General features: G+C 45.7%; 1 protein-coding gene across 4 annotated transcripts in view; it reads left to right on the forward strand.

Moving 5' to 3' along the window:
• Window positions 1–1,558: 1,558 nt before the first annotated feature.
• PAWR (pro-apoptotic WT1 regulator) overlaps window positions 1,559–27,360 on the forward strand; it is a 243,645-nt gene continuing 217,843 nt past the window's right edge. The window contains exons 1-2 of one of the 4 annotated variants that reach the window (XM_063927391.1): window positions 1,559–1,757; window positions 3,168–3,788. In XM_063927391.1, coding sequence (XP_063783461.1) covers window positions 3,258–3,788 — 531 coding nt within the window. In that variant the 5' untranslated portion in view covers window positions 1,559–1,757; window positions 3,168–3,257. Of the gene's footprint in view, window positions 1,758–1,798; window positions 2,024–2,112; window positions 2,284–3,167; window positions 3,789–27,360 lie in introns of those variants that run through there. The other 3 variants (XM_063927388.1, XM_063927390.1, XM_063927389.1) reach the window with 3 other exon arrangements.

Consider the following 27,360-nt stretch of genomic DNA (forward strand, 5'->3'; position numbering starts at 1 on the left):
TGTGTGTGTGACTGTGTGTATGTACAGTGGGGGTCATTCCGACCCGATCGCATGCTGCACTTCTTCGCAGCCGTACAATCGGGTCGGAACTGCGCAGCGATGCCGCGAACGAAGAAAGCAGTCGCAGCGGCGACCGCAAGATGATTGACAGGAGGAAGGCGTTCCGGGCCGTCGACTGACCGTTTTCTGGGAGTGGTTCGGCGAACGCAGGTGTGTCCAGGCGTTTGGAGGGTGGATGTCTGACGTCAATTCCGGGACCTGCATCGATGGATCGATCGCACAGGGTAAGTAACTATTCCCATGGTCTAGTTCTACACAAACCTTTTTTTGCATAGCAGGGCTGCGCAAGCGATCGCAGCCCTGCTATGCAAAAATACACTTCCCCATAGGCAGCGTCGAGTTGATCGCATGGGCAGCAAAAAGTTGCTATGTGCGATCAACTCGGAATGACCCCCTGTATGTACGTGTGTGTGTGTGTGTATGTATGTGGTGTATGTGTGACTGTGCAGCATGTGTGTAAGCGTTACTGCTTCAGGGGTCGTTGCGTCTTGTATAAGCGTCACTGGTATAGGGGGCATTACGTGTGCAAGCGTTACTGGTACAAGGGGGCGTTACGTGTGCAAGCGTCACTGGTACAGGGGGTGTTACGTGTGCAAGCGTCATTGGTACAGGGGGCGTTGCATGTGTAAGCATCACTGGTATAGGGGGAATTACGTGTGCAAGCGTCACTGGTATAGGTGGCGTTACGTGTGCAAGCGTCACTGGTACAAGGGGCGTTACGTGTGTAAGCTTCACTGGTACAAGGGGCGTTACGTGTGTAAGCGTCACTGGTATAAGGGGCGTTACATGTGTAAGCGTCACTGCTGCAGGGGGTGTTATGTGTGTAAGCATCACTGGTACAGGGGGCGTTTCGCGTGTAAGCGTCACTGGTACAGGGGGCGTTGCGTGTGTAAGCGTCACTGGTACAGGGGGCTTTACGTGTGCAAGCGTCACTGCTACAGGGTGCGTTACGTGTGTAAGCGTCAATGCTGTAGAGGGCGTTACGCGTGTAAGCATCACTGCGTCTTGTATAAACGTCACTGGTACAGGGGGCGTTACGCGTGTAAGCGTCACTGCAGGGTGCTTTACATCTGTAAGCGTCACTGCTTCAGGGGGTGTTACGTGTGTAAGCGTCACTGCATCTTGTATAAGCGTCACTGGTACGAGGGGCCTTACGTGTGTAAGTCCCACTACTACAGGGAGCATTATGTGTATAAGCATTATGTGCGCTGTCCCTTTGTAAAGTACGGGAGGGCTCAAATTTATAGTTTGCAGGGGGGAGCCGAACACCCTAGCACCGGCCCTGTCTATTAGCTACATGAACATGCCTCTCCCAACTTTAAAGTAGGTACATATTAAAACAGCCCCACCTCATTATAACTATTGTACATTGTTTCCATTATAATATGCAGATAACCGTCTTCGACGAAGCAAACCGCTATATATGAATAATTTCAAGAACACAAATGCTATTCAGTTGCACGTTTGATCTGCTCGGGTACTGGAGGTGCCCTGAGCCCCAGCGAGTCGGCAGGTTCCGGGAGAGCGATCCTCACCCCCCTCCGAGCTGCTGAGCTTCGTCACTCTCCGGAATTTCTCGAGAGCTTTCGGCTTCTTCCGGGACTAGAGCGAGTGAGAGGTGACTGAGCAATTACTCGCCGCACCTTGTCCTAGAGGCTGGCAGCCGGGTGACTGACAACTGTGTCCCCACAGTACAGGTAATGGACGCCGCTCACCCGTAAGCCGCGGGACTCGCACTACCTGTGTCTCCTGCGGGAGGGGGGAGGCAGAGTGATGCGGGGGAGAGAGATCGCATGAAATTAGCATCTGAAAGTTTGCGCTGAAGTCGGTAGTGCTTTTCGCCGTAGCTGCGGGAAGGTACAACGGCTGCAGGCTGATCGGTAACCGGTGTACGTGCATGACTGCCTTAATGGCAGCTTGTGGCTCGCTAGGATCGCATAATGGCCAGCGGCACCGCTGATAGGTGATAATGGGCTTGTTACTGCTACACGCTCCATGTACTTACTGCTTGCTATAAAGTGATGGCATCCCCCTAGGGAGAGAGCTGGTCAGGCTCGTCTCAGTGTGACCCGCTTATGGCTCCTATTGTTCCAGCTCTGTGTCCTAGCCTGGCATCTGGGGTTGGCAACTAAAAACTTCAGTACTAACGAGTTGCTACATCAGAGATAGAGCCGGTGCTGTCTGTGTTTGGGAAGCAATCCGGCTGCTTTTTATTTTTTCGAAGTATGTTTGTGTTGTTTATTATTATTATTATTATTATTATTTGTATTACAGCAGAAGCTCTTACATAGCACTTACTGTAGTTTCTGCCCCACTGTAGTTTACATATAATTCTCTCACACAAACACACACACACATACATATTAGTAATCAAACAATATGAATATTTAATAGAAATATTTTTCTAAACTGAAAGCAATTACCATGTATGTGAGATGTGTACTATAGACTATAGAAATGCTGGATGCTATAGGAAGTATACTCTAGTGTACAGTAGTCTGGTCATGTGTTAGTACAGGAGTGATACACTTTGTATTACTGCCACAACTAGCAATGGCCACTTACTGTATTGGTAGCAAGCTGTGCTTTTGATCTAGCGCTCTATTAACCTTTGGCTACTTAGTCCATATTTTTCTTTTTTTTTTGGTTTTCTTTTTGTAGAACATCAAAACATTATGAAGGGAAGGGCTGATCCTGCTGTTGTTTCCTCCTTGTGATTTTGATTTATTTAATCTTTGTTACCAAAGAAGCAAGTAATGTTGTGGGACAGCGCATGCCTGTCTGATCTAGGCAGTGTGTCTGTGAGTGTGTTCACTGACTTATTAAGCAGTCATGTCAGTATATATCAGAGGAAAACTAGAGCTGTCTCTTTAGAAAGGAGATTAGTGCTGTGTGAAAAGCCAAGTTACCATCAGACTCTCTGGCACCAAACAGTGAAGCTTATTGCTGGGTGCCCAGGTGTGTTCAGCCTAGTATGTTACTTGTCAATAATATGTGCTGCTCTTCAGTTGAGTCCTTTTTAATAATGGTGTTATTAGTTGCACATGCGGACAGCTGGACATCTCATAGTTTTATTGTCGCATATTAACTCTGTATATTTCTTTTAGGTTGGAAACTCCATCTGCCTGTCTGTACTTGTAAAGCGCTCATTTCATGTCCTGAACATCTGGAGATCTTTGTGATAGCCACGAGAGAACATGGCGAGCGGTGGTTACAGGTCACATGCCCCGTCTTCGACTAACACCACTGACTTCCTGGAAGAGTGGAAAGCCAAAAGGGAGAAGATGAGAGCAAAGTTGTATGGAGCAGAGTTGGCAGCAGCAGCAGCAGCAGGGACTGCTGGGGGAACTGACATTGCCAATAAACCTAGCAATGAGATGAACAATAATAATAGTAGCAGTAATCCATCAAACAGCAATAACCAAGCATGTGCTTCCTCAACGGTACTTAAAGTCACCGCCTCTAGGAGACCCGATGAAGACCAGCAAGTTAATTCATCTGTTAGCCAGCAAAACAAAAGCCCGGGCCCTGTACAAGATGGTGTAGCAGGAGGAGAAACACTGGATGAATCGTTACCACTTGCATCACAAGACAGCCCAAGCAAGGCAAAAGAAAAAGGGAAAAACTCCAGTGGCCCAAGTGCCAGAAAGGGTAAAGGGCAGATTGAGAAGAGAAAGCTTCGGGAAAAGAGAAGGTCTACAGGAGTGGTCAATATTCCCTCAGCAGAAGTAAGTCAGGATGTCTAACACTTAGGGGGATATTCAATTGTTTGAAAAGTCGGTTGGGTATCTGTTTTTTCCTGTCTATTAGAAACCCAACTGGCTTTTCAAACATTTGATTTCCCCCTTAGTACTTAATTTCTCTTAGCGATTGATTTATATTTTTACCCTCAATTTTTACATATTCCTAAGCACACCAATAACTAGTTACTTGCCTTCCATTAGATAAAGCTGACACATTCCGTACAAACATCAGTGCAAACAAATGCACGCAGCCTGAATAAAGCTGGCCATACATTAGAACGACTCGCAAACGAGCGATGTCGCTAAATATTTCCCTTGATCTCCCCGGTATTCCCGGACCCACAATATAGATGCATACACATAAGATAGATCTTTTAAGATCTTCCAAAAGATCTGAAGAGTAGTTACATCCAGGAGCATGCTGTCGTTGATGATAGCTTCAGATCTTACGTGCAGCAGGTACATCAGGATGACCCGCATCTGATGCAAGTCGTATCGCAATTACCCTTCAACCTACTGGCAGTCCCGGAAACACAAGTGACACACAAAGTGCTAACGACCCGTCGTTAAACAATCGATTGTGTGGCTCACAAAAATATAAGTCCAGGGAAATTCCACTAAAAATCGCACAATGCATCGTATGTGCATAAAACATGGTATGATGTGCATACGATTACGAGGGATAATTTGGACTGCACGTATGATCTGAGGATGCGACATTTAACCCACTGGAACGCGCATCACATCGTAATCGTACCCAGAACATGCACAGTATGCTTCGAATGAGGTGTCAAATCGTACATTCGTATGCGATATCGACCTAGTGTATGGCCAGCATTAGATCCGATGAAACGACAAACGACCTGCGGGACCGCGCATCAGATCATTATCGTTTGTGAAAACAACACAATTTCAAATGAAAATGACAATCGGCTCCTAACTGTCATTTTTCAAACCCAGCCTGCGACATGGCAGTTAGGAGCTGATTGGCTGGTACTTTATCACAGTGAAATTATCACTTTTCTAAGCTTAGTACATCCCGCCCTTATTGTTCTAATGCGTTATAATCATGCAGTTGTCCCTAAAATAATTCTGATGTATGGCCAGCTTAAATCTCCAATAGGAGAGCAGTTGTGTGTGCTATAAGTTAAAATATAGGGCTGTCCTTGTGTAATTTCTGGTATTGAGGCATATATTTGATAGAAATAGAGTTATTACTACCACCTTTCTATGCAGTTGTCCCTAAAGCAGCAGCCAGTGTGGTGGCCAGAAAAGTAGACAGATACACTGTCGCTCAAGTCTCAGCGATTAGCCGCTCTCGACACATTATATCTTGGGCAACTCTGCTGCGATGAGCAGACAGCTGCAGAGAGAGTTACAGGAGGAGCTCCATAGTGATCCAGTCATACCAGCGACCAGTCATACGGTCCCTCGTGTGTTTATTCGCATAAATAACACAAATGAAAGAGACAAAATTACTTTGCTAGATTACACTGATATGTGACATTTGTATATCTGTGTGCGAGTCTGAATCTATGTAAGAAGTGCTCCGACGCAGCGACTGCAGCTTTTTCTCACGCCAAGATCTGTTGTGCTTTATCTGTGACTTTGTAAATGTTTAAAACTTATTTCTGTCCAGTTAAAGTTGTAGCCAAGCGTCTGTTCTACACTGATTGATGTGTTGTTATGTTTGCTATGCTAATAAGATGCACAATTTAAAAAAAGCTATGGTATGCTAATCCTCTCGTAGTATAGTATGATGTACAGATGCTTGGTGTATAAAGACACATCTATGTATGCATTTGTGTATGTAGGCTTAATAAATACAGTCTGCCCCCAGGTCTACTAGCACTGTTACTGAAAAAGATTTTTCCTAGTTTTTAATTCAACAAATTATTCCACACACATTGTCCCCCACTGGGAAAAATGCACACACATTGTCCCCCACTGGGAAAAATGCACACACATTGTCCCCCACTGGGAAAAATGCACACACATTGTCCCCCATAGGGAAAAATGCACACGCATTGTCCCCCACAGGCAAACAATGCACATGCTTTGAGACCTGCAGAATACTGAGTGACCTCATCTATTTGTCGAAGAGAGCTGCAGAGAGAGTTGCAGGAGGAGCTCCATAGTGATCCAGTCAGACCAGCGACCAGTCATACGGTCCCTCGCTTGCCCTCAACCTGCTGTGGCATCAGCATGCAGCAGCAACCTCAGTGACTCAGTCACTGGTTGCATCTGTACTGTGTTTGGGCGAGACCACGTGTGGCTGTGTAACCTATGAAGTCATGCTGACTCCTATAGATCATGTCCAGCCTGGGCCACTTCTGAGCCACTTGGAAGAGAAAAGTGCTGCCTGGGCCAGAAATTTGCATCATGGCAGGCTCCGCCACGGTAGCTGTAATGTGGTCACGGACTCTGGAGGAAGCAGTGGTGTAACAGCCAGCCAGAGTTGTCCCGGTAGGTGCACTGTGTCCCCTATGGGGTGGCTCCCCTGTTTGGCCACTACGCTGGAATGGCCCTCGAGCCAGCCCTGTATAAATATAAAATACAGGTAGATAGATGTAGAGAGCGTTAGCAGCTATTTTTAGGGTCAGAGTCGGTTAAACTGCATGATTGACATGGTAACTGTTGACATTAACAATTCTGACCATGTCCACATTTTGTACCACATGGTTTTCATAAGTTCATTACAATTTTTGTAATAAAATGTTTGTACTCCGTTAAGTAACAACCATTAATGGAGCAATGATGATGGTTCCATTCATGAACAAATTGGTTAACATTTGCCAGTTGTGGTGTCCCATCCCAGTATATGGGACACTGAGCCTGAAAACATCCTTGTTAAGAAATCATAGATGCTATGCATGAAAAGTGCTACCTAACTGGCTTGTATAAAAATGTTTTTTGTTTTGCCCTTTCCCTATAGTCACATGTGTTATTGTGCAATCCACTTATAATTAAGAACAGTTTGTGCCAGCGAAAGAAATACCTTCTAATTGCTGTATCTGAGTGGCTAATTGATTTTTTTTTCTATACAAGAACCAGTTCACAGTGCAGCATCTGTCAAAAATCTGGCAAAGTGTTTATTACTACGACAATGTTTTCTTTGAGGAGTTACAAGCAAAATGCTGCTAACTTACTTTGCTCAATCCTGATTGTAATATCTGTTCTAACAAGATTTGCATAGGTTTATAGTTTCAATACAATTTTCTTTTAGGAACAATACACCAGCTTATTTACTAAGGTTCCTTCTTTCTCTATCGTCCTAGTGGATGCTGGGGTTCCTGAAAGGACCATGGGGAATAGCGGCTCCGCAGGAGACAGGGCACAAAAAGTAAAGCTTTTTCAGATCAGGTGGTGTGCACTGGCTCCTCCCCCTATGACCCTCCTCCAGACTCCAGTTAGATTTTTGTGCCCGGCCGAGAAGGGTGCAATCTAGGTGGCTCTCCTAAAGAGCTGCTTAGACAAAGTTTAGCTAGGTTTTTTATTTTACAGTGATTCCTGCTGGCAACAGGATCACTGCAGCGAGGGACTGAGGGGAGAAGGAGTCAACTCACCTGCGTGCAGGATGGATTGGCTTCTTGGCTACTGGACATCAAGCTCCAGAGGGACGATCACAGGTACAGCCTGGATGGTCACCGGAGCCGCGCCGCCGGCCCCCTTGCAGATGCTGAAGTCAGAAGAGGTCCAGAATCGGCGGCTGAAGACTCCTGCAGTCTTCTAAAGGTAGCGCACAGCACTGCAGCTGTGCGCCATTTTCCTCTCAGCACACTTCACACGGCAGTCACTGAGGGTGCAGGGCGCTGGGAGGGGGGCGCCCTGGGAGGCAAATGAATACCTATAAAGGCTAAAAATACCTCACATATAGCCCCTAGAGGCTATATGGAGATATTTAACCCCTGCCTGATTTTTCTAAATAGCGGGAGACGAGCCCGCCAGAAAAGGGGCGGGGCCTATCTCCTCAGCACACGGCGCCATTTCCTCTCACAGCTCCGCTGGTCAGGACGGCTCCCAAGTCTCTCCCCTGCACTGCACTACAGAAACAGGGTAAAACAGAGAGGGGGGGGCAAATTTATGGCGATATTTTGATATAACAAAGCAGCTATAAGGGAGCACTTATTATAAGGCTATCCCTGATATATATATAGCGCTTTTGGTGTGTGCTGGCAAACTCTCCCTCTGTCTCCCCAAAGGGCTAGTGGGTCCTGTCTTCGTTAGGAGCATTCCCTGTGTGTCTGCTGTGTGTCGGTACGTGTGTGTCGACATGTATGAGGACGATATTGGTGTGGAGGCGGAGCAATTGCCAAATATGAGGATGTCACCCCCTAGGGAGTCGACACCAGAATGGATGCCTTTATTTATGGAACTACGGGATAGTGTCAACACGCTAAAGCAGTCGTTTGACGACATGAGGCGGCCGGACAATCAATTAGTGCCTGTCCAGGCGACTCAAACACCGTCAGGGGCTGTGAAACGCCCTTTGCCTCAGTCGGTCGACACAGACCCAGACGCAGGCACTGACTCCAGTGGTGACGGTGACGATTCAACCGTATTTTCCAGTAGGGCCACACGTTATATGATTTTGGCAATGAAGGAGGCGTTACATTTAGCTGATACTACAGGTACCACTAAACAGGGTATTATGTGGGGTATGAAAAAACTACCTATAGTTTTTCCTGAATCAGAAGAATTAAATGACGTGTGTAATGAAGCGTGGGTTGCCCCTGATAAAAAGCTGATAATTTCAAAGAAATTATTGGCATTATACCCTTTCCCGCCAGAGGTTAGGGAGCGCTGGGAAACACCTCCTAGGGTGGACAAGGCGCTAACACGCTTATCTAAACAAGTGGCGTTACCCTCTCCTGAGACGGCCGCACTTAAAGATCCATCAGATAGGCGGATGGAAAATATCCAAAAAAGTATATACACACATGCAGGTGTTATACTACGACCAGCTGTAGCGACTGCCTGGATGGGCAGTGCTGGGGTAGTTTGGTCAGAGTCCCTGATTGAAAATATTGATACCCTGGACAGGGACAATATTTTACTGTCGTTAGAACAAATAAAGGATGCATTTCTTTATATGCGTGATGCACAGAGGGATATCTGCACACTGGCATCACGGGTAAGTGCTATGTCCATTTCGGCCAGAAGAGCTTTATGGACGCGACAGTGGACAGGCGATGCGGATTCAAAACGGCATATGGAAGTTTTGCCGTATAAAGGGGAGGAGTTATTTGGAGTCGGTCTATCAGATTTGGTGGCCACGGCTACAGCCGGGAAATCCACCTTTCTACCTCAAGTCACTCCCCAACAGAAAAAGGCACCGACTTTTCAACCGCAGCCCTTTCGTTCCTTTAAAAATAAGAGAGCAAAGGGCTATTCATATCTGCCACGAGGCAGAGGTCGAGGGAAGAGACAGCAACACGCAGCTCCTTCCCAGGAACAGAAGCCCTCCCCGGCTTCTACAAAAGCCTCAGCATGACGCTGGGGCTTCTCAAGCGGACTCGGGGACGGTGGGCGGTCGTCTCAAAAATTACAGCGCGCAGTGGGCTCACTCGCAGGTAGATCCCTGGATCCTGCAGATAATATCTCAAGGGTACAGGTTGGAATTAGAGACAGATCCACCTCGCCGTTTCCTGAAGTCTGCTTTACCAACGTCCCCCTCCGAAAGGGAGACGGTTTTGGAAGCCATTCACAAGCTGTACTCTCAGCAGGTGATAGTCAAGGTACCTCTTCTACAACAAGGGAAGGGGTATTATTCCACTCTTTTTGTGGTACCGAAGCCGGATGGCTCGGTAAGGCCTATTCTAAATCTGAAGTCCTTGAACCTGTACATAAAGAAGTTCAAGTTCAAGATGGAGTCACTCAGAGCAGTGATAGCGAACCTGGAAGAGGGGGACTTTATGGTATCCTTGGACATCAAGGATGCGTATCTCCACGTTCCAATTTACCCCTCACACCAGGGGTACCTCAGGTTCGTTGTACAAAACTGTCACTATCAGTTTCAGACGCTGCCGTTCGGATTGTCCACGGCACCTCGGATCTTTACAAAGGTAATGGCCGAGATGATGATTCTTCTTCGAAGAAAAGGCATATTAATTATCCCATACTTGGACGATCTCCTAATAAGGGCGAGGTCCAGAGAACAGCTAGAGATGGGATTAGCACTGTCTCAAGAAGTGCTAAAACAGCACGGGTGGATTCTGAATATTCCAAAATCCCAGTTAATGCCGACAACTCGTCTGCTGTTCCTAGGGATGATTCTGGACACGGTTCAGAAAAAGGTTTTTCTCCCGGAGGAAAAAGCCAAGGAGTTATCCGACCTTGTCAGGAACCTCCTAAAACCAGGAAAGGTGTCTGTACATCAATGCACAAGAGTCCTGGGAAAAATGGTGGCTTCTTACGAAGCAATTCCATTCGGCAGATTCCACGCAAGAATTTTCCAAAGGGATCTGTTGGACAAATGGTCAGGGTCGCATCTTCAGATGCACCTACGGATAACCCTGTCTCCAAGGACAAGGGTGTCTCTTCTGTGGTGGTTGCAGAGTCCTCATCTATTGGAGGGCCGCAGATTCGGCATACAGGATTGGATCCTGGTGACCACGGACGCCAGCCTGAGAGGCTGGGGAGCAGTCACACAAGGAAGAAACTTCCAGGGAGTATGGACGAGCCTGGAAACGTCTCTTCACATAAACATTCTGGAACTAAGAGCAATATACAATGCTCTAAGCCAGGCAGAACCTCTGCTTCAGGGAAAACCGGTGTTGATCCAGTCGGACAACATCACGGCAGTCGCCCATGTGAACAGACAGGGCGGCACAAGAAGCAGGAGTGCAATGGCAGAAGCTGCAAGGATTCTTCGCTGGGCAGAGAATCATGTGATAGCACTGTCAGCAGTGTTCATCCCGGGAGTGGACAACTGGGAAGCAGACTTCCTCAGCAGACACGATCTTCACCCGGGAGAGTGGGGACTTCATCCAGAAGTCTTCCACATGCTGGTAACCCGTTGGGAAAGACCAATGGTGGACATGATGGCGTCTCGCCTCAACAAAAAACTGGACAGGTAATGCGCCAGGTCAAGAGATCCGCAGGCAATAGCTGTGGACGCGCTGGTAACGCCTTGGGTGTACCAGTCGGTGTATGTGTTTCCTCCTCTGCCTCTCATACCAAAAGTATTGAGAATTATACGGCAAAGAGGCGTAAGAACGATACTAGTGGTTCCGGATTGGCCAAGAAGGACTTGGTACCCGGAATTTCAAGAGATGATCACGGAAGATCCGTGGCCTCTACCTCTAAGGAGGGACTTGCTTCAGCAGGGTCCCTGTCTGTTTCAAGACTTACCGCGGCTGCGTTTGACGGCATGGCGGTTGAACGCGGGATCCTAAAGGAAAAAGGCATGCCGGAAGAAGTCATTCCTACTTTGATTAAAGCAAGGAAGGAAGTAACCGTGCAACATTATCACCGAATTTGGCGAAAATATGTTGCGTGGTGCGAAGATCGGAGTGCTCCGACGGAGGAATTTCAACTGGGTCGATTCCTACATTTCCTGCAATCAGGATTGTCTATGGGTCTCAAATTGGGATCTATTAAGGTTCAAATTTCGGCCCTGTCGATTTTCTTTCAAAAAGAATTGGCTTCAGTCCCTGAAGTCCAGACCTTTGTTAAGGGAGTGCTGCATATACAGCCTCCTGTGGTGCCTCCAGTGGCACCGTGGGATCTCAATGTGGTTTTGGACTTTCTAAAATCTCATTGGTTTGAACCACTAAATAAGGTGGATTTGAAATATCTCACTTGGAAAGTGACCATGCTTCTAGCCCTGGCTTCTGCCAGGAGAGTATCAGAATTGGCAGCTTTATCTTACAAAAGCCCATATCTGATTTTCCATTCGGACAGGGCAGAACTGCGGACTCGTCCGCATTTTCTCCCTAAGGTGGTGTCAGCATTTCATCTGAACCAGCCTATTGTAGTGCCTGCGGCTACAAGTGACTTGGAGGACTCCAAGTTACTGGACGTTGTCAGAGCATTAAAAATATATATTGCAAGGACAGCTGGAGTCAGAAAATCTGACTCGTTGTTTATATTGTATGCACCCAACAAGATGGGTGCTCCTGCGTCTAAGCAGACGATTGCTCGTTGGATCTGTAGCACAATCCAACTTGCACATTCTGTGGCAGGCCTGCCACAGCCTAAATCTGTAAAGGCCCACTCCACAAGGAAGGTGGGCTCATCTTGGGCGGCTGCCCGAGGGGTCTCGGCATTACAACTTTGCCGAGCAGCTACGTGGTCAGGGGAGAACACGTTTGTAAAATTTTACAAATTTGATACTCTGGCTAAGGAGGACCTGGAGTTCTCTCATTCGGTGCTGCAGAGTCATCCGCACTCTCCCGCCCGTTTGGGAGCTTTGGTATAATCCCCATGGTCCTTTCAGGAACCCCAGCATCCACTAGGACGATAGAGAAAATAAGATTTTACTTACCGATAAATCTATTTCTCGGAGTCCGTAGTGGATGCTGGGCGCCCATCCCAAGTGCGGATTATCTGCATAAATTGTACATAGTTATTGTTAACTAATTCGGGTTATTGTTGAAGGAAGCCATCTTTCAGAGACTCCGCTGTTATCATACTGTTAACAGGGTTTAGATCACAGGTTGTACGGTGTGATTGGTGTGGTTGGTATGAGTCTTACCCGGGATTCAAAATCCTCCCTTATTGTGTACGCTCGTCCGGGCACAGTACCTAACTGGAGTCTGGAGGAGGGTCATAGGGGGAGGAGCCAGTGCACACCACCTGATCTGAAAAAGCTTTACTTTTTGTGCCCTGTCTCCTGCGGAGCCGCTATTCCCCATGGTCCTTTCAGGAACCCCAGCATCCACTACGGACTCCGAGAAATAGATTTATCGGTAAGTAAAATCTTATTTTTAGTTGAATAACACCACTTACGTTACTGAGATAAATCCTATATTGTCCAAGCCATGATATATTACATAATAATGCTCTACGGCAGTGTTTCCCAAACTTTTTTGTATCGCGGCACCCTAGAGTATCAGAATTATTTTTCACAGCACCCCCCTAGACCAAAAGTTTCTAACTGAGAAATTTAGAAAGAAATATTACAGTAAATGAAGTAAATTGTGTTTATATGTCATCCTTAGGGTCAGTTGTGGGATGAGGGACAAGATTTGCTTCTGTTTGTCCGCATATTTTATGATTGGCAGACACCAGCACTGGTTTTGCCTATTACATTGAACATAAATAATTTGAAGTGGTCCTGGACCACCAACCCAGGACACCCCTGTAAGTGTCCTGAGGCACCCCAGGGAGCCACGTCACACAGTTTGAGAACCACTGCTCTGGTGCCATTTAACCTTCTTTTACAATGAGCAAGAAGCAAGTTCAATATCTCTTTTTATGATTCAGTAGGAGAGAGCAGTTTGACCAACGGTGTTTCTGTTTACTGTTCTTATCCTATTTTGTTATTGTAAAACTTTAAGAGAATTAAGTTTTATGTAAAAAAATAAAATAAAAATCACATAGCCAAAACATGAATTATTGGGATTTCAGTGTGTGTACAGTTTTACTGCAGCAGTGTGTTCTGAGGCTCGTCGCCACTCCTTTGTGTATGCAGGACAATTGTGATCGTGCACGTTGGGCTGTTCTTTCCCTCAGGCAATCCTTTGCAGATTAAACATTTTGTCACGCTTGGACACCAAGCACAGTAGAGGATATTAAAGATCTTTGTTAACTGGTGAATGCAGAGGCTTTTGTATGATGTAATGCAACATTCACATTATTCATGAAATGCTTGAGCCGTACATTTGTGTCTTTACTTTCCTATATAGACATAGTTACAGTGATACAAACTATTATTGTGTAGTTCTAATTTCTGGAGTTTTTTTTTTTTGGACATGTGGAGCAATCAAGTAGACTGAGAAGTCATTAGCTTTCAGGTAAGGGCAGGCTAGGAAAAACAATGGTTGCGTGTCTTGGGTGCATGCAGCAAATATAGTGTTCATTCTAGCACCTTGTTCTTGTCACAACCCATGCAGTTCCTCTTTCCTGCTTGGGGTGTAGCCTTCTGCTCTGGTGCTTCTAGCACACAATGGTCTGTATCTCAGCACGGAGTGTGTGCTAGAAGCAGCGGAGCAGAGAGTGACACCCAGGCAGGAAATAGGAACTGCATGGGTTGTGACATGTGCAGGGTGCTAGAATGGGTATCCGGATGATAGGTTTATAGTTAAAAGGTTGATAACAAATGGTCAACAGCATATGGTCGACTTGGTCAACAGGTTCAAATGTCCGACATGACAATGGTCGACACAGCATATGGTCAACATGAGGTTTTTTTTTTTCCATTTGTTTAATTTGTTTTCAACTTTTTCATACTTTACCATCTATGTGGACTACGATTGGGAATAGTAACCTTGCCGGAAACATGGTGAGCGAACGCTGTACACTAACTGGGGTCCCACGTGCTGCAAGGTAAAATTTGACACCAAAAATCATGAAAAACTCATGGCGACTGTTTCTCTGTCAGCCTTTTGAACCTGCTGACCATGTTGACCTTGTGCATGGCGACCATTTGGTGTCGATCTTTTGACTGTCGACCCATTATACCAGGGGTAGGCAACCTGTGGCTCTCCAGCTGCTGTGGAACTACACATCCCAGCATGCCGTACCACAGGTTTGCTGTTAGAATGTTCTAAAATTGTGGCAGGGCATGCTGGGATGTGTAGTTCCACAGCAGCTGGAGAGCTGCAAGTTGCCTACCCCTGCATTATACCATAACCAGTAGAATGAACACTCACAAATTTCTAGATGGAGCATGCTTGTTTATCCACTTGCCTGACATGGGTGGTCATTCCGAGTTGTTCGCTCGTTGGCGATTTTCGCTATGCTGCGATTTGCTGCTAAATGCGCATGCGCATGGTACGCAGCGCGCATGCGTTAAGTTATTTAACTAAAAACTTAGCAGTTTTGCTGGTGTTCGTACAACGTTTTTCAGTCGCACTGCTGATCGGTAAATGATTGACAGGAAAGAGGCGTTTCTAGGAGGTAACTGAGCGTTTTCCGGGAGTGTGCTAAAAAAACCGCAGGCGTGTCAGGGAAAAACGTGGGAGTGTCTGGAGAAACGGAGGAGTGGCTGGCCGAACGCAGGGCGTGTTTGTGACGTCAAACCAGGAACTAAACGGACTGAGCTGATCGCAATCTGTGAATAGGTCTGGAGCTACTCAGAAACTGCAAAGAATTATTTAGTAGCAGTTCTGCTAATCTTTCGTTCGCTATTCTGCTAAGCTAAGATACACTCCCAGAGGGTGGCGGCCTAGCGTGTGCAATGCTGCTAAAAGCAGCTAGCGAGCGAACAACTCGGAATGAGGGCCCCGGTCGCATCAGATACGACCACACCAGCAAATGCCTTATCTGACCTGGTTGCACAGGATGGGACTGGAAGGACCCTCTACCTCCCTGCACCCTCCCCCAGTGTTTGCCGTTCTGCCGATCACTGCTGGTCGGTCAGCATGGCAGGACCCCCCACCCGGCGGCTGCAGACAAAAGCAGCCGCTTAGGAAGTGTAAATGAACTCCCCTAAACCCCCCCCCCCCCCCCTTTCCTCTGTGTACCTGGTGGCTGTCCGAGCTATCAAAACAAAAGTTGATATGGTATTGATGTTCCTGATGTTCCGATGGTGCCGACCGATGTTCTGATGTTTGAAAAACAAAAACCCAACTATTTCTTTCCAAATATAAAAATAAAATAATTTATTTTAATTTTTTTTTTAACTAAAGTCATTTTGGATAAGTTGAAATATATGTTCTTCGCCAAATTCACTCATAAAAAAAGCACAACAATTTCTGAATGTTTATGGGAAAGAAAATCTGTCAGTTAAGTGGTTAATAGACGTAAAGGCTCTGGAGTGTGCCATATTAACGCCACCCACTAACATATAAATTTATGGCGTAGCTAGAGGTTGTCTTCACAATGGGTACCCACCATGCTGTTTGTCTAAGATAAACTAGCTTTTTGTCCTCAGATAAACATAACATAAATTATTTCATTGTTTTGTCTATTGACTGTACTAATTGATTTCTAAGGGATGCAGTCGTCTATATTGTGTATACATTGTATTTATAGGCCTAGGCATAAGCGTTAGTTGTGTATTTTGCACTAAATTCTACATGTCTTTGCATTGTAGAGCGCCAGTGTTACTCCACCCTCCTACCTCTATATCAGTGAGTTGTCCCGTTCACTGTTCTGTACAGCAATTAGTAAGACGTGTGATTACCAATTGCTTGTAATTTAGGAAGTTTAATATAGACCAAGTGACAGGATAGAGCAATTTATAATTTATTGGAAATGTGATTAAACAGACATGCGGAGGCCATGTACTGATGCAGTAGGCCTGCACTCTGTGCATTCAGATTATAATCAAAAAGAGAAGAATCTGAAATTGCTAGCCTTTCTGTAAAGCTGGGTACACGCTAAAAATAATGCTCCGACGTGGATCAGAACGATATGTCATACACATTGTATAGTGTGTACCCCCAATTCCTCATTCCCGACCATCCAATGAATCCATTGTTTCCACAGCTGACGCAGTGCAGTTACATGCAGCATGTAATGATACATTCAGATCGTATAGTTTGTACGGTGGTGCAGTGTATTGTTGCATTGCTTTGCTGCGTCACTGGGTAACGGGTGTGGGATGATAGATGGACAGTGTCTAATTAGACAGTCAATAGGTAGACACCACATGTTAGACAGACATTAGGTTGACAGTGTCAAAAGGTCGACATGAAAAAGGTAGACAGTACAAAAGGTCAACATGAAAATGGTTGACATAAAAAAGGTATATTCAATTTTTTGGGATTTTTGTTGGTTTGTGTGTATAGTTTTGTCATCTGGGACCCCCAATTGTAGAAAGGCATCCCCTCGCCACACTTCGTGCTCAAGGCTTATAACCAACTCTATGCCGACATGGATAGAGAATTTATGAAATAATCCAAAAATATGTAAAAAAATTTTTAAACGGTCTACCTTTTTTGTCGACCTTTTGACCTTGTTGAGGTTTTGACCCTGTTGACCTAATTGTCTGTCTAACATATGGTGTCTATTTATTGACTGTCTAACTAGACCAGTGATGGCTAACCTTGACACTCCAGCTGTTGTTGAACTACACATCCCAGCATGCCCTGCATCAGTTTTAGCATGGCCAAATAGCAAAACTGTAGCAGGGCATGCTGGGATGTGTAGTTCAACAACAGCTGGAGTGTCAAGGTTAGCCATTACTGAACTAGACACTATCTATCATCCGGATACCCTGGGTGACACCTTTGGAAGATGTGTACCCAGTTTAATAGTGTTCCCAGCAGAATGGTGACAGGGCGCTGACATGCAGGCGGGGCCTCTCTGCGCACGCGCAGAGAGGTGTGGCTGTCCAAGGAGGTCCCCAATTTGTCACTCTTGAGGGTGTGCCCAGCACTTACGAAAATGCTGGGCTTCCCCCAAACTCTCCCCTCTTTGTGAATAGATGCCGCACATATTTGCACGTATCTATTCACCTGTCAGCGATCGGAAACAGCATCTTTTTCCACCTGCGGGACACTGCGGCTCACGGGTGGGGACGGTATCAGGCAGGCTGTTTTAGCAGGTCACCGTGATTAGGGCAGGTTGCATTTGGGCAATTTAAAATCGGGCAGGACATTGCGCTCTGGTAAAACAGCCAAACGTGAACACTAGCTTAAGACAACTTCTCTCTGGAACGATGCCACTTAAACAGTAACGTAACGTGTTACTTTAGTGATCTTTTTCTCCCTTCAGTATGTAAATTGTACTGATACATTACTTTTTATAGAACTGATTGTAGCAGAAGTGATAGAAGCCTTGTCTGCAATACTCTCGTGTAATTAACCTGCTCTGTGTATTTCTCAAATAAACAAAACCAAAATACCTAAATGTATTTATTTGTTTGGTACAGGCACTGCCCTAATTGTTTTATTTTGTGTTTTTTATATAAATAAGATATTTCTCTAACGTCCTAGTGGATGCTGGGGACTCCGAAAGGACCATGGGGAATAGCGGCTCCGCAGGAGACTGGGCACAAAAGTAAAAAGCTTTAGGACTACCTGGTGTGCACTGGCTCCTCCCCCTATGACCCTCCTCCAAGCCTCAGTTAGATTTTTGTGCCCGAACGAGACGGGTGCAGGCTAAGGGGCTCTCCTGAGCTGCTTAGTGTAAAAGTTTAAAGTAGGTTTTTTATTTTCAGTGAGACCTGCTGGCAACAGGCTCACTGCACCGAGGGACTAAGGGGAGAAGAAGCGAACTCACCTGCGTGCAGAGTGGATTGGGCTTCTTAGGCTACTGGACATTAGCTCCAGAGGGACGATCACAGGCCCAGCCATGGATGGGTCCCAGAGCCGCGCCGCCGGCCCCCTTACAGAGCCAGAAGACTGAAGAGGTCCGGAAAATCGGCGGCAGAAGACGTCCTGTCTTCAATAAGGTAGCGCACAGCACCGCAGCTGTGCGCCATTGCTCTCAGCACACTTCACACTCCGGTCACTGAGGGTGCAGGGCGCTGGGGGGGGGCGCCCTGAGACGCAATAAAAACACCTTTTTTGGCAAAAAATACACCACATATAGCTCCTGGGCTATATGGATGCATTTAACCCCTGCCAATTTTTCCATAAAAAAGCGGGAGAAAGGCCGCCGAGAAGGGGGCGGAGCCTATCTCCTCAGCACACTGGCGCCATTTTTTCCTCACAGCTCCGTTGGAGGAAGGCTCCCTGACTCTCCCCTGCAGTCCTGCACTACAGAAACAGGGTAAAACAAGAGAGGGGGGGCACTAAATTGGCATATAAATATATACAGCAGCTATATTAGGGAAAAACACTTATATAAGGTTATCCCTATATATATATATATATATAGCGCTCTGGTGTGTGCTGGCAAACTCTCCCTCCCCAAAGGGCTAGTGGGGTCCTGTCCTCTATCAGAGCATTCCCTGTGTGTGTGCTGTGTGTCGGTACGTTGTGTCGACATGTATGAGGAGGAAAATGGTGTGGAGGCGGAGCAATTGCCTGTGTTAGTGATGTCACCCCCTAGGGAGTCGACACCTGACTGGATGGTCTTATGGAAAGAATTACGTGATAGTGTCAGCACTTTACAAAAGACTGTTGACGACATGAGACAGCCGGCAAATCAGTTAATACCTGTACAGGCGTCTCAAACACCGTCAGGGGCTCTAAAGCGCCCGTTACCTCAGGTCGATACAGACACAGACACGGACACTGACTCCAGTGTCGACGGTGAGGAAACAAACGTATTTTCCAGTAGGGCCACACGTTACATGATCACGGCAATGAAGGAGGTTTTGAACATTTCTGATACTACAAGTACCACAAAAAAGGGTATTATGTGGGGTGTGAAAAAACTACCCGTAGTTTTTCCCGAATCAGATGAATTAAATGAGGTGTGTGATGAAGCGTGGGTTTCCCCCGATAAAAAACTGCTAATTTCTAAAAAGTTATTGGCATTATACCCTTTCCCGCCAGAGGTTAGGGAACGTTGGGAAACACCCCCTAGGGTAGATAAGGCGCTCACACGCTTAACAAAACAAGTGGCGTTACCGTCTCCTGATACGGCCGCCCTCAAGGAACCAGCTGATAGGAAGCTGGAAAATATCCTAAAAAGTATATACACACATACTGGTATTATACGGCGACCAGCAATCGCCTCAGCCTGGATGTGCAGTGCTGGGGTGGCTTGGTCGGATTCCCTGACTGAAAATATTGATACCCTGGACAGGGACAATATATTATTGACTATAGAGCATTTAAAGGATGCATTTCTATATATGCGAGATGCACAGAGGGATATTTGCACTCTGGCATCAAGAGTAAGTGCGATGTCCATTTCTGCCAGAAGAGGATTATGGACGCGACAGTGGTCAGGGGATGCGGATTCCAAACGGCATATGGAAGTAGTGCCGTATAAAGGGGAGGAGTTATTTGGGGTCGGTCTATCGGACCTGGTGGCCACGGCAACGGCTGGGAAATCCACCTTTTTACCCCAAGTCACCTCGCAGCAGAAAAAGATACCGTCTTTTCAGGCTCAGTCCTTTCGTCCCCATAAGGGCAAGCGGGCAAAAGGCCACTCATATCTGCCCCGGGGCAGAGGAAGGGGAAAAAGACTGCAGCAGACAGCCTCTTCCCACGAGCAGAAGCCCTCCCCCGCTTCTGCCAAGTCCTCAGCATGACGCTGGGGCCTTACAAGCGGACTCAGGCACGGTGGGGGCCCGTCTCAAGAATTTCAGCGCGCAGTGGGCTCACTCGCAAGTGGACCCCTGGATCCTGCAGGTAGTATCTCAGGGGTACAAATTGGAATTCGAGACGTCTCCCCCTCGCCGGTTCCTGAAGTCTGCTTTACCAACGTCTCCCCCCGACAGGGAGGCGGTATTGGAAGCCATTCACAAGCTGTATTCCCAGCAGGTGATAATCAAGGTACCCCTCCTACAACAGGGAAAGGGGTATTATTCCACGCTGTTTGTGGTACCGAAGCCGGACGGCTCGGTGAGACCCATTTTAAATCTGAAATCCTTGAACACTTACATAAAAAGGTTCAAGTTCAAGATGGAGTCACTCAGAGCAGTGATAGCGAACCTGGAAGAAGGGGACTATATGGTGTCGCTGGACATCAAGGATGCTTACCTCCATGTCCCAATTTGCCCTTCTCACCAAGGGTACCTCAGGTTTGTGGTACAGAACTGTCACTATCAGTTTCAGACACTGCCGTTTGGATTGTCCACGGCACCCCGGGTCTTTACCAAGGTAATGGCCGAAATGATGATTCTTCTTCGAAGAAAAGGCGTCTTAATTATCCCTTACTTGGACGATCTCCTGATAAGGGCAAGGTCCAGAGAACAGTTAGAGGTCGGAGTAGCACTATCTCAAGTAGTACTACGACAGCACGGATGGATTCTAAATATTCCAAAATCGCAGCTGATTCCGACGACACGTCTGCTGTTCCTAGGGATGATTCTGGACACAGTACAGAAAAAGGTGTTTCTCCCGGAAGAGAAAGCCAGGGAGTTATCCGACCTAGTCAGGAACCTCCTAAGACCAGGCCAAGTGTCAGTACATCAATGCACAAGGGTCCTGGGAAAGATGGTGGCTTCTTACGAAGCGATTCCATTCGGCAGATTCCACGCAAGAACTTTTCAGTGGGATCTGCTGGACAAATGGTCCGGATCGCATCTTCAAATGCATCAGCGGATAACCCTGTCTCCAAGGACAAGGGTGTCTCTCCTGTGGTGGTTACAGAGTGCTCATCTCCTAGAGGGCCGCAGATTCGGCATTCAGGATTGGGTCCTGGTGACCACGGATGCCAGCCTGAGAGGCTGGGGAGCAGTCACACAAGGAAGAAATTTCCAGGGCTTGTGGTCAAGCATGGAAACGTCACTTCACATAAATATCCTGGAACTAAGGGCCATTTACAATGCCCTAAGTCAGGCAAGACCTCTGCTTCAGGGTCAGCCGGTGTTGATACAGTCGGACAACATCACGGCAGTCGCCCACGTAAACAGACAGGGCGGCACAAGAAGCAGGAGGGCAATGATGGAAGTGGCAAGGATTCTTCGCTGGGCGGAAAATCATGTGATAGCACTGTCAGCAGTGTTCATTCCGGGAGTGGACAACTGGGAAGCAGACTTCCTCAGCAGACACGATCTTCACCCGGGGGAGTGGGGACTTCACCCAGAAGTCTTCCACATGATTGTGAACCGTTGGGAAAAACCAAAGGTGGACATGATGGAGTTCCGCCTCAACAAAAAACTGGACAGATATTGCGCCAGGTCAAGGGACACTCAGGCAATAGCTGTGGACGCTCTGGTAACACCGTGGGTGTACCAGTCGGTGTATGTGTTCCCTCCTCTTCCTCTCATACCAAAAGTACTGAGAATCATAAGAAGGAGAGGAGTAAAGACTATACTCGTGGCTCCGGATTGGCCAAGAAGGACTTGGTACCCGGAAATTCAAGAGATGCTCACGGAAGACCCGTGGCCTCTACCTCTAAGAAAGGACCTGCTCCAGCAGGGACCATGTCTGTTCCAAGACTTACCGCGGCTGCGTTTGACGGCATGGCGGTTGAACGCCGGATCCTGAAGGAAAAAGGCATTCCGGATGAAGTCATCCCTACCCTGATCAAAGCCAGGAAGGATGTAACCGTACAACATTATCACCGTATTTGGCGTAAATATGTTGCGTGGTGCGAGGCCAGGAAGGCCCTTACAGAGGAATTTCAACTGGGTCGATTCCTGCATTTCCTGCAAACAGGACTGTCTATGGGCCTCAAATTAGGGTCCATTAAGGTTCAAATTTCGGCCCTGTCAATATTCTTCCAAAAAGAACTAGCTTCTGTTCCTGAAGTTCAGACGTTTGTCAAGGGAGTACTGCATATACAGCCTCCTTTTGTGCCTCCAGTGGCACCTTGGGATCTCAATGTAGTTTTGGGATTCCTAAAATCACATTGGTTTGAACCACTCACCACTGTGGACTTAAAATATCTCACATGGAAAGTGGTAATGCTGTTAGCCCTGGCTTCAGCCAGGCGTGTATCAGAATTGGCGGCTTTATCCTATAAAAGCCCTTACCTAATTTTTCATACGGACAGGGCAGAATTGAGGACTCGTCCTCAATTTCTCCCTAAGGTGGTTTCAGCATTTCACTTAAACCAGCCTATTGTGGTGCCTGCGGCTACTAGGGACTTGGAGGATTCCAAGTTGCTGGACGTAGTCAGGGCCCTGAAAATATATGTTTCCAGGACGGCTGGAGTCAGAAAATCTGACTCGCTGTTTATCCTGTATGCACCCAACAAGCTGGGTGCTCCTGCTTCTAAGCAGACGATTGCTCGTTGGATTTGTAATACAATTCAGCTTGCACATTCTGTGGCAGGCTTGCCACAGCCAAAATCTGTAAAAGCCCATTCCACACGGAAAGTGGGCTCATCTTGGGCGGCTGCCCGAGGGGTCTCGGCTTTACAACTTTGCCGAGCAGCTACTTGGTCAGGGGCAAACACGTTTGCTAAATTCTACAAATTTGATACCCTGGCTGAGGAGGACCTGGAGTTCTCTCATTCGGTGCTGCAGAGTCATCCGCACTCTCCCGCCCGTTTGGGAGCTTTGGTATAATCCCCATGGTCCTTTCGGAGTCCCCAGCATCCACTAGGACGTTAGAGAAAATAAGAATTTACTTACCGATAATTCTATTTCTCATAGTCCGTAGTGGATGCTGGGCGCCCATCCCAAGTGCGGATTGTCTGCATTACTTGTACATAGTTATTGTTACAAAAATCGGGTTATTGTTGTTGTGAGCCATCTTTTCAGAGGCTCCTTCTGTTATCATGCTGTTAACTGGGTTCAGATCACAGTTGTACGGTGTGATTGGTGTGGCTGGTATGAGTCTTACCCGGGATTCAAAATCCTTCCTTATTGTGTACGCTCGTCCGGGCACAGTATCCTAACTGAGGCTTGGAGGAGGGTCATAGGGGGAGGAGCCAGTGCACACCAGGTAGTCCTAAAGCTTTTTACTTTTGTGCCCAGTCTCCTGCGGAGCCGCTATTCCCCATGGTCCTTTCGGAGTCCCCAGCATCCACTACGGACTATGAGAAATAGAATTATCGGTAAGTAAATTCTTATTTTCTCGGCTCTGCAATTGTGACCTCTGCAGATGGAAACAATATGAGATCTCTACTGTGATTGATCAGCCATCATTTGACTGCCCTGCTCTACACACAAATTTGCTATTAAGTGCCTATTAGCATTTTTCTTAAATGCACAAAGTAAAAAACTAAATCTCAGAATTGCTTACTGTATGTTATTATTAACGGCTAAAACTGAACATTAAAGCCAACTAGGAGTAAAATGGAAGAAGGTGAGAAATCAACGGGCTGGGCAGCTTTCCACGCGGAGCTGCTGCTTTTAGAAACCTCTTTGATGTGTGGACAATGCTTACATGAACAAGATGCATATTCCATGTTGCATCCTAAGTAGTACAGGTGCTGTAAAACCTAAATATGTGTATTGGTCGCTGCTTAACATTATTTGCATGTACAATACTCATGCAGTTGGTGGCAAATGCTCTATTCAAATGAACTAAGGATAAACCTTATTATGGTCTTACATTTCCTTAGATTTCTGGTTAGCTCTGGTTAATCAGAAGTTACTTAATGCTGACGGGTCTGTGAGGGCCCATCCCATAACGTTAATGTGGCCACACATGCCTGAGTAGCCCATCATTACTGGTGTCCAGTTTTTCTATACCTGTAGATGGGCACATCAGATGTCATCTATCTGTTCAGGCTGAGTAGCTACAGTAGCTCACTCTCTACTGAAGCCAATTGATGTGATTGGAAGCTAACTGCATACACAGGCTAATAGTGGTCACCTGGTAGCCATTTACCTGCATGCCTGATTATGCTTCAAACTATTTTGTACGCAGATTTTTTTAAAGCACACATGCTGTTACCAATACTGTGCCAATTGGGAGGCATTGGTTGTGATATCAAGGGTCACACAGACATGTTGGTAAAAATATATCCTTCAGTAAACTCCTACCCCCCTTCCCACTCTAAATATGTATGCGTTGTTACAATTCTGTGGTCAGCTGAAACTTTATAGTCGGGGCTACTATTCAGTTTGGACTTGCTTCCTCATTGCTTGAAGATACTTGCATGTAACTTAAGGGAATAGTTGCAAATAAACTATTCTTAACGTGATTCTATGAAACAGAATTCTGATGATGTTTGTTTGCAGTATCTACACAGTAAAGGCTTCATGTATTCTGTCAAAGTAGTATGGGTTGCTGTGCACAAGGAGATGACTCAGTATAAGCATTACACCCTTCTAGTGTACACACACTTTAAAAGCTTATAAGATGTGACTAAGACAAATAGTAATTGAATTCTAATTTATAATTTTTGTTGATTAACCATAAATGTTTTGGCCCGACATCATTTTTAGCAATGTGTTGTGGATACGGTGATGTAGAGTGTGCTGGAGAATGTAAAGTGTTTTCCATGGTAAGATGTTTTTATGCTTGTGATCAGTGATCATGAAGAGATATGAGAAACATTTTGGTGATGTAATTGAAGATTTTTTTGTTTTGTTTCTTGCCTGATTATTTTGCCTTCATTATCCTCATTTATTTGTAAGGTACTCCAAATCTCCACAGTGCCAGACTGTCTGTTACAAATCATACTGAATACAATCATACATAAAACAATAATAAGTACAGAGATTAATTTTGCCTTTAAAGTAAACTGGTGGTTTAAATCCAATGGAACAATTTCCAAAAATCTGCACTTATGGCAAATCAAAACTATTAAACTTGCTCTTTGGCATGGGTGGGTCCTTCTACCCTCTGTCTCAGGTTTGGGAATACATAGCAACCCTGTCTGTACTTGTTTTCATTTTATGTATTATAAGCACTCTTGGCAACTTGGAGGCTATTACATTTGGCGCGTTAAGCCTCACGAGAGAGGACATACTGTAGCTACTTCAGTTGGAGTTATTGGAGTCCAGTGGCATAGCAATGCATGAGGATAAGCGAAAAAAAATAAAATAAATAGGTGCCCCAGGTGTTTCAGAATACAAGTAACTTCTAAAGATATTTGCATTTGGCATTAATATTTACCCATTACATTAATACTCAACACACACATATGCAGTACAGAAACAGTTGATGTCTCAGTTATCATCCACTGCTACTCTAGTGCTGTCCATGGATATTAATAATATTATAAAACACAGTAAAAAGAGTGACAGAGAAAGCAGTTGAGTATATAGAAATACAGAAAGGGCGGATTGATAAAAGTACAGATGTGCAACAAAACATGAACTACAGTATGTGAAACTAGTATAAGGTGAATGAGAGAAAAATGGTGATATACAGAAAGGGGGTCAGTATATAGATAAGGAAATAAGTATGTTTATAAACAAAGTAGGGGTACACAGAAAAAAGTGTAGAAATGGATTGGACCTTTACAAAGAGATGGATGTAATGTGTGTATCTCAAGTGAAGGTGGCTACATGGGCAGGTTTAGTTATAAAGAAAAATAACTGTGATAAGGTATTGTATTGTAGTTCAATAACAGGAATGCCTGGGATCAGATGCAGATGGACAACAATGAGCTGTTCTTGGGTAGAGCATAAGGGGAGAGTTTTAGAAACCCATGATAATGCCTGGGAGGGAGAGGGGTCCCAACCTGCAAGCCCCTGAGTGTTGGTGGGATTGTGTTCTCTCTATCCATGAGTGCTCGGTCCTGCTTCCACCATACGTGTGGGGCCTCGGAAATGCGGCACTGGCCAATTCTCCGCTGTTAAGTGCCATTTTGTATATTTCTTAAGCAGGTACACTTACCCTGCACCTCCCGTGGTTTGCCAGTGGTAGCACCTGGAGTGGACATGCGCTTGGAGCTTGGTGTCACATGCATATAGGCAAGCATCAGATGCATGTAGGGCAAGATACAGTGAAGTAATAGGTTCTCTTGATAGACTGAAAGCTGGGTGAGGGAGTAATAGAATAAGGATTTCTGGTGGTTTTCTTTTTTTTTTTTTTTTAAGGAGAATTATTCCTGTTTTTTAATGTAAATAAAGACTTGTGTTTTTTGGTGGAAATGAAATCTACAATACATTTATAAAATTCTCCATATAATTAAGTGTATATCGTATTTTTATTTTTACTTAATTTTATTTAAAACAAGCTGGGGAGAGATGAGAATCTCCTGAAAGCATAGTGCCAGGGGAAAGGGAATGGTATCAGGGGCATTGATGCAGAAGAAAGGTAAAATTAATGTAATACCAATGGATCTCTGTCTAATATTGTCATTTTTCACCTTTTTACCATTTTTACCTGTATTATCACCTTTAGTTTGTACTATCTCCATGCTTTAGCTCCGTTTCTTCTCGTTCTTCCGATGTGAGTGGCACCATGCTTTCAGCACTATATACTGTATATACGCTGGTGTAAAAGCTATTTCACTGAGGAATCTGAGGTTTTTATTTATGTATTTATTTTTTTCCGGGGTGGGTAAGGGGGTAAATCATAAATGCCAATAAAGCATTCAGTTTTTCCCCCTAGGCCTTTTACTTATATTATATCATATCATATTATATATTTGCTTATGATATGTAGAATTACAATAACAAGTTTTAAAGTAGGATTTGTCCCAAGATATGCGAGTGTGACAGACTGTTCTTAGTAATGGAGAGGCTACAATATCGGTCACAATACCGATGCCGGGATCCTGAACCCTGAATTTTACGCCAGTCGGCATGCCGACCAACAGGGACTATTCACTGTGTTTGCTGCGTGGCACAGTGATCGGTCACACAAACCCAACCCAAATTAAATGCCATTACAACTCCCAGGCCATAATATTGCATTTGCCTGATCTTTCTATATGACTTTTTTGTATTTAGCAACTGCAACATTTGTGAATTGAGCTCCTTGTCCTCTCTTTCTAGAGCTGGTTTGCTTCGACTTATTCTAGATCCAGA

This window comes from Pseudophryne corroboree, chromosome 6 (assembly GCF_028390025.1).
Source record: "Pseudophryne corroboree isolate aPseCor3 chromosome 6, aPseCor3.hap2, whole genome shotgun sequence".
NCBI classification, from domain to species: domain Eukaryota; kingdom Metazoa; phylum Chordata; class Amphibia; order Anura; family Myobatrachidae; genus Pseudophryne; species Pseudophryne corroboree.